The sequence below is a fragment of the Branchiostoma floridae genome, chromosome 2 (genome assembly GCF_000003815.2).
Source record: "Branchiostoma floridae strain S238N-H82 chromosome 2, Bfl_VNyyK, whole genome shotgun sequence".
Lineage (NCBI taxonomy): Eukaryota > Metazoa > Chordata > Leptocardii > Amphioxiformes > Branchiostomatidae > Branchiostoma > Branchiostoma floridae.
This window is the reverse complement of record NC_049980.1, coordinates 1,922,487-1,929,924: the sequence shown is the minus strand read 5'-3', so window position 1 is coordinate 1,929,924 and position 7,438 is coordinate 1,922,487. Positions and strand designations below refer to the sequence as shown.

At 41.5% G+C, this 7,438-nt stretch overlaps 1 protein-coding gene across 1 annotated transcript; it reads left to right on the top strand.

The window, feature by feature from the left end:
- Positions 1 to 2,945: 2,945 nt before the first annotated feature.
- Positions 2,946 to 5,784, top strand: LOC118410609 (monocarboxylate transporter 13-like). The gene is made up of 4 exons (XM_035812387.1): positions 2,946 to 3,140; positions 4,012 to 4,115; positions 4,742 to 4,885; positions 5,759 to 5,784. The coding sequence occupies exons 1-4, from the start codon at positions 2,977 to 2,979 to the stop codon at positions 5,782 to 5,784; spliced, it is 438 nt and encodes a 145-aa protein (XP_035668280.1). The 5' UTR covers positions 2,946 to 2,976.
- Positions 5,785 to 7,438: the final 1,654 nt, after the last annotated feature.

The following is a 7,438-nucleotide window of genomic DNA, read 5'->3' as shown; positions in this document are numbered from 1 at the left end:
TTACACCACCATTTAATGTAGAGCTAGCTCCTAGTTACACCACCATTTAATGTAGAGCTAGCTCCTAGTTACACCGCCATTTAATGTAGAGCTAGCTCCTAGTTACACCGCCATTTAATGTAGAGCAGCTCCCACTTACTCCACCATTTACTGTAGAGGTAGCACCTACTTACACCACCATTTACTGTAGAGCTAGCTCCTAGTTACACCACCATTTAATGTAGAGCTAGCTCCTAGTTACACCACCATTTACTGTAGAAGTAGCTCCTACTTACACCACCTTTTACTGTAGAAGTAGCTCCTACTTACACCACCATTTACTGTAGAAGTAGCTCCTACTTACACCACCATTTACTGTAGAAGTAGCTCCTACTTACACCACCATTTACTGTAGAAGTAGCTCCTACTTACACCACCATTTACTGTAGAAGTAGCTCCTACTTACACCACCATTTACTGTAGAATTAGCTCCTACTTACACCACCATTTCGACTCCTACGGATTCCAGCTTTAACCTGTCACTTGTCTTTTCGAAACAAAACGAGGTAGAAGAATCCCGCAGGGGCGTTGGCATTTTATTTCCACGTAAAATGAAAAATCCTCCCCATGATGCAAATATCATATAATGGAACCACGGGCAATTACATGGTACGATGGTAACAAGAACGTCATTATAGCAACGACAATTCATAAAGCTTTCCTAAATCGTGCTGTTTACATTTCTGATGATATCCATAAATCTCGTTAATGCAGAGATTGAACCGGAAACTATGACAGTGGATGGATCGTTGTTTCTCACATGATACATATCAATAAATACATTCAGTTCAGTTTAGTTTATCCTCAGAGAGGTGACACCAGCATGGCAGAGAAAAGCTCCTTGACCTACATCAGCAGACATTAGTGTCTTTTATATTGAAACGTTCTTCTTATAGTAAAGTAGCCTAGATGGTTCCTGCATGGTAGACTCCCTGCATTTTTCTACGCACGGACATCCAACGCCGAAACCGCCTGTCTGGATGTACCCTGCTTTCTCAACCGTTACTCTTAGTTCCTGTGGTCGTCGCCACTAACCAGCTGTCAGCCAATCAGAAAATAGGCTTTTCAGTTTTCAATAAGAAGTACAAAGATAAGCTGAATGTATAACTCTAAAACCCTAGCTGATAGAAATATTTTATTAGAACAGCCTACCATTTCCTATGAGATACCTGACTTAGAACATGTTAACTATTGCAAAATGCTACTCTGTGTCCCAAGAGGCTCTGTAAACGCCGCCATTAGAGGCGAATTAGGAATGTTCCCTTTGTCTATTGACACACAAACACAACTTATCAAATACTGGCTTAGACTACGTACCCTACCCAATGATAGAATTGTAAAAAAGGCATATGACACAGCAGTTGAACAAGAACTAGATTGGATCATACTCGTTCAAGACATTTTGTGCAGGAATGGTTTCCAAAGTGTTTGGTTAAACCCTGCCGTTAATGCCAAACACTTTGGAAACATATTCAAAGAACGTCTTAAAGACGCATTTCTCTCTGGATGGCGACAAGAAGTAAAGAGTTGTAACAAACTAAAAACTTATTCCCAAATCAAAAGTCAATTCACACTTGAAAATTACCTTTCGTCAATTCATAATAAAGCCTTTGTTGTTAACATAACCAAATTAAGAATCAGTTCACACTGCTTGGAAATAGAAAAGGGTCGGTATCATAATATACCAGCCAACCAGAGACTATGTCCGTCATGTCAAGATGGTATTGAAGACGAATTTCATTTTCTAATGACATGCTCTGCATATACCGTAGAGAGACAAAAATTAATGGATATGATCACATGTAAATCTAGTACACCATTGCCAAAGACAAACACAGGTATTTTCAAACTACTTATGTCATGTCCAGACCACATGTCTACATATCTAGGCCAATACATTTGTACTGCTCTGAAAAAGAGAGAATGTATTGTACAATAGCAGATTAGACCTAATCATTTAAGTTGTATTTTACACTACGTTAACACGCCATTTATATTCACATTCCTGTACTACATGTAGTTATGGTAATGAGTTGTATCGTCGTATAGTCATGGTTTGTAGTTGTTAGTACATTGTAATACATGTTATTTGCCATACATTGTACCTGATGCAATCGTTGTGCAATAAACTTGACTTGACTTGACTTGACTTGACTTGACCATATAAGGCAAGCTAATTGATATTTATAAGCAGGGCGGTCAGGAACTAAGAGTGACGGTTGTTAAAGCAGGGTACATCCAGACAGCTGGTGGGGGGGGGGCGTCCACAGGAACTAAGAGTGGCGGTTAAAAGAGCAGGGTACATCCAGACAGGCGGTTTCGCCGTTGGATGTCCCTGCGTAGGAGGATGACTCCCCGCTTCCGCCGGTAATGATCACCAATGACTCGCTAGCTTACTGCGCCTTTACTATTGATCGCTCTCACCTGCTAACGGGTCGGTGGTAGTTCAGATTTGGAATTAGGCCATGTTGGTTTGATTATATGGATGACATCCTCTAGGAACCTAAACTGATCTGATCTTGCGTTGCCTTCGTTATGACTGGACACACAGAGTGTGGTATACCAAATAATAGATTCCTTGTCTAAATTGATATTCTTAAATATTTTTTGACCTTGGAATTGTCCTTGGCATTCTTAGTAGATAGTAGCATACGTTTTCGTCTTTTATCCAAACTGCGGCATATATTTGCTCTTTTTACAGCTGCTTTGTATGATTTAACGTATTGTTGAAAACCAAACCTTTTTTTGAAACGGCCGAATATTGATGAGTGGGCGGATGTCATCCATATCATCAGATCAATATGGCCTAAAACTAGGTCACAAGGCACCCGTTTGGTAAAAGAGACAACGCTACTTTAGTGTTATTGTATCTGTAAGAAGATTTTGTTACTGGAGTCTACAATTTAATATTTTTTTTTCGACAGTGCACTGCGCTACATGAAGAAAATGTCGTCGATAGAAAGGAGCAGCCCAGCGCCCGAAACCGATGAAGGAATGAAAAGGCCCTCCGAAAAACGCGCGGAGGCCCCGGATGGAGGCTGGGGGTGGTGCGTGGTCCTGGCCGGGTTTACCGTGTGTTTCTGTACGGCGGGGACGATAAGGTTCGGTAATTGGTACTTTCTTGTTTTTGTCTTATTACCTCCGTGAAAACAGAGCTATTGATTTCGGTCTCTGTGTGTTTGTTTCTTTTGTCTTAGTTTGTGTCCGCAGTTGTGTCAGCTGATGTTAGAAATTTAGAGAAAGTTTTTGCCTGGCCCGGGTCCAATGTTGTTCCCCAGTACGGGAAGGTTGGCTTGGTCCGGTTCCAAACTTGTACTAGTAGGCTGTAGAATGGGCAGACAGAATAAGTGTGAAATCCACAATATTAAATAAAGCGATAGCAAATTCTCAATAAAATGTAAATACTTCACGGAGGTATGAATTTTTTAAATTTCGTTTTGCCTCTCTTTGCAGTTGTTGGTGATTTATCTGACAAAAGTTTACAGCTAGGTAACTGTCGCACATAGATGTTTGACAGTTTGACAGGAGCTTGCAATACAGTTAAAACTGGCAAAGAGAACAATGGGACCGATAAACTCTGGGCCATGTGGATATGAAGTCACTATAGGCAGGATTCTTAGTGCTTTGTGTCAATGGGAAAATTGTATGATAGCTAGTGCTCACATTGCTCATTTGGTCCTGATCTGTAAAGATGGTCATGATCAATTGCGCAGTTTTGACTGTACCGCTAGTGTTCTATTTTCCAACCCAAAAAAGTCCAATATTACGCACTAAACGGCGAGGCATACATGAAACTAGTCTGTGTAACACAAACTCCGCTGTCCAGGGCTGTAACTCGCCCCTCCCCGCGGGGGCCGGCGGATGTTTGGCGGGCTGCGAGATTTAATCAGGCTAAGATGAAACTTCTCTTTACAAGTCATACAGAATAGATCGAGACTTTTATATAAATTTGTTTGCTCCATTTTTACTTAGGTCTCTGGGCGTGTTCTTTCTTGAGTTTGTTGACCACTTTGACACGACCTACGGGAAGACGTCCTGGATCACGTCCATCACGCTGGCATCCATGTACGGAGGAGGTACGCAAATTCATTTTCTCACAATTCATTTTGATTTTCTGTTCGTGTTGGTCCAGGAATACTGGGTTTAAGGGACCAAGGTACAAGGTATGTACACAAAGAATTCGTCTTGGTCCAAAGATTGTAGAGATTTTATACGTTATGTCTGTACTCAAAGGATTCCTTTCAGTCTAAAGCTTGTAGAGATTTTATGAGTCATTTCTGTACAGAAAAATTATTTTGGTCCAAAGAATGTAGAGATTTTATACGGTATTTCTAATCACAACGCAAAACTCTTACCAACATGCCTTCGCTCATTCCTCTGATTGTTTTCAAGTTGGAATGACCCAAAGCATATGTCACGTGACCTGAATGTGTACCGCATGCATCGGGTCAAAGGTGCCCGGCAGTTGGTATCGGCCCCCGTCTCGGTTGAGAGAAGGTTGATGTGTTCTAATGCAGGCGTTTTCAGATAGAAATTTAAAGCTCATTTAAAGCTTGTGTCTCTAAAAGTCTTTCTGAACCAACGCTGAACAGCCAAACACTTGTGTCGAAAATTACAGTTCAACCTTGCTTTGCCTACAATGTGTTGCTTTCTTGTCATTTAAAGTGATACGCTATTCTCTTGGACACAACTTCCCTCCTAGGCCCCCTCGCGAGTCTGGCGAACAGAGCCGTGGGGCCTCGGTGTGCGGTGATGTTGGGAGGAGTGATGAGCGCCTGTGGCTGCATGTTTGCCAGCTTCTCTACCAGGGTCGTCTACGTGTACCTAACTCTTGGCGTCATGACAGGCAAGGCACATTATTTTAAAGCTAAGGGCACAACCCGCCGTACGTGCAAATACGTGGGCAATATTTTGGGATCCGTAAGTGGTAAGTACCGCCTCCGTACGAACTCGTAGGGAGTCCGACGGATTTTGGAGCACGCAGACACGCCGTAGAACTTTACGTGCAGGCAAAACTTTGTCTGCCATCAGGCTGCGGATACCCCCCCTGACCTGTACGGCCTGAACGTTTTCAGAAATACTTGGCGGACGTGGCCTCCCAAAAAAACGTACGGACAAATTGCAGGTACGGTGGGTTGTGCCCTTAGAATTACTACCGTACGTGTAGAACAACATGATTGATTCTACCAGCCACATTTCGGATGCATGTTTTGAAAAGATAAGGATAAGTGATCAATAGAAGGCGAAACACCGTACCAAGGTGGCTACACTCTGAAGTAGCAAAACAGATAAAGAGTATAAAACAGTGGAAACCAAAGCCATGAGCGAATATCGACTATTTCATTTCGGTCGAGTCAGGAGGCTAATATATCTTTTTTTTCGGCAGGAAGAGGCATTGCTTTGAATTGCAGGGTTTTAAGAATGAATAGTTTTGCACGCTAGTTGCACCGTAAGGTAAGGTTTGCGGGAGATATAGAAATCCTATTCAGGTGTTGTTTCCTACGATTTATGAATCATAAATTGTTGATGATAATCGAAAGTGTGTCACACGTGATCCCCATTGAATTTATCATACTCGTTCTAAATAGCACAGAATATATTAAAATGTATTCTGAATAACGCAGAAAAATAGAAGACTAAACAGCACAGTTTCCTTATGCAATTAATTACATGTATATAAACCACATATCATAAGCTCCATCTGTCTTGACATTAACAGCTGTCTTCCAGACAGGGAGGAAGTGAACCTGTACATACGAGTATATTTTAGTCTTTGTAGATGTAGCAAAGACAACACATCCTTATGTCACTGGATATAACGTACATAACGCAAAATAAAGGTCTTTCATTGGTTTTTCTGAGCTAAAGCGCTAGATTTGAAATCTATAGAACATGTCATCCATTAAGTAGACTTGCCGTGGCCATAGATAGAATACAAAAGCGACATTTTCAAAATGGGATGAAACCTGAAGCCAAAACTCTTATTTTTCAAAGCACGACTTTCAGCTCAGTCAAGGATGAAAGTAGGGTAATGACAAGGCTTTGAACAGATCTATTGTCTGAAATCACCGAAGGAGGCGGTGTCGGCCCGATGCCAAGAATTCTAATCATACAGCCTCTCCTCCCGTGGCACAACTAAGGACAGTCTGACTCGGAGCGATAACAAGCTCTTGGGAAATCGGCAAGTAGAGTTGTCAATCAAAACTGATTCCCGTCGTTCGTTTACCCGCAGGCCTGGCGTTTTGTGTTGGGATGTACCAGACTAACTACATACTTCATTCAATACAAAATGAAAAAAAAATACCGTTCTTGGTGGCAAATGTGCACTTTTTGGCAGGTACATTGGTGCACTAAGTCCATGTGTGCCCTCATCAATGTTAGGGAATACTTGAGACAGATTAGCCGACAGTCACACCACCGTTGAGTGAGGAAAGTTGCGTAGAGCGCCTTTCCCAAGGAGACAACATAGGGGCATGTCGAACCCGAGACCTATAGCTTTTGGGCCAAACGCACCACGAAATGCAAGCCTTGTGCTTTATTTTTTTACCTCCATGAAATGTCATGGAGGTTATATTTTCAGTAGCGTTGCTCTGTCTGTCTGTCGATCGGCTCAAGAACGGCTGGGTGGATTGGTTTCATACTTGCTGTGTTGGTAGGGTGTGATGAAAGCTAGAAATGATTAGATTTTGGGCCCCCTGGCTTCTTTCCTTGGTACTGCAACGCAACTTCCGGTTTTCCGGGAAAATGATGAACAACTATTCACACACATGCTACAAACATTGTTTTTAAGATTGGACCTCTATTTCTTAAGAGCTGCCAATTTCTATGAAGGCCCTTTGTTGAAGTCTTAAACATGGGTTTCAATTGGATGATTAATAAACATCAAAGCTCATTTTTGACCAAAGCAAAAACAAAGTTACTAAGGCCAACACATTGCAAAAGTTATTGTCAAGCTCAACCAAATATTTCGTTAGAGCTGCCAAGTTGAAGTTTGTCCAATGGTTGTTCGCATTATAATGTGTTACACTTGGCTGTAATTTAATTAGAGGGTACTTGGGGGGTTAATGCTTTATAATGCAACTGCTCCCTTGTCCAGGTCCAATGTCAAGTGGTCGGTACAATTACATTTTGGGATTCAGAAAAATATTACTAGCAGAGCTGGAACACTCTCCTCTGGAGTACAGTATGGCTTTAAGTGTTGTTGTTATAAATTAGCTTGTGGTAGCAAGGAAGACCTAAACAATCCGAGAAACGATCCGAGAAAAATGTCACGTTTAGACAGGTATCAAGAATCATTGTATTATTGCTTTATTCTTTAAAACATCGTGTATACATACATTGTACATGTACATTATTGCCAATAGGAAAGAATGTGAACAAAAGTAAGTTACTTTCTAGA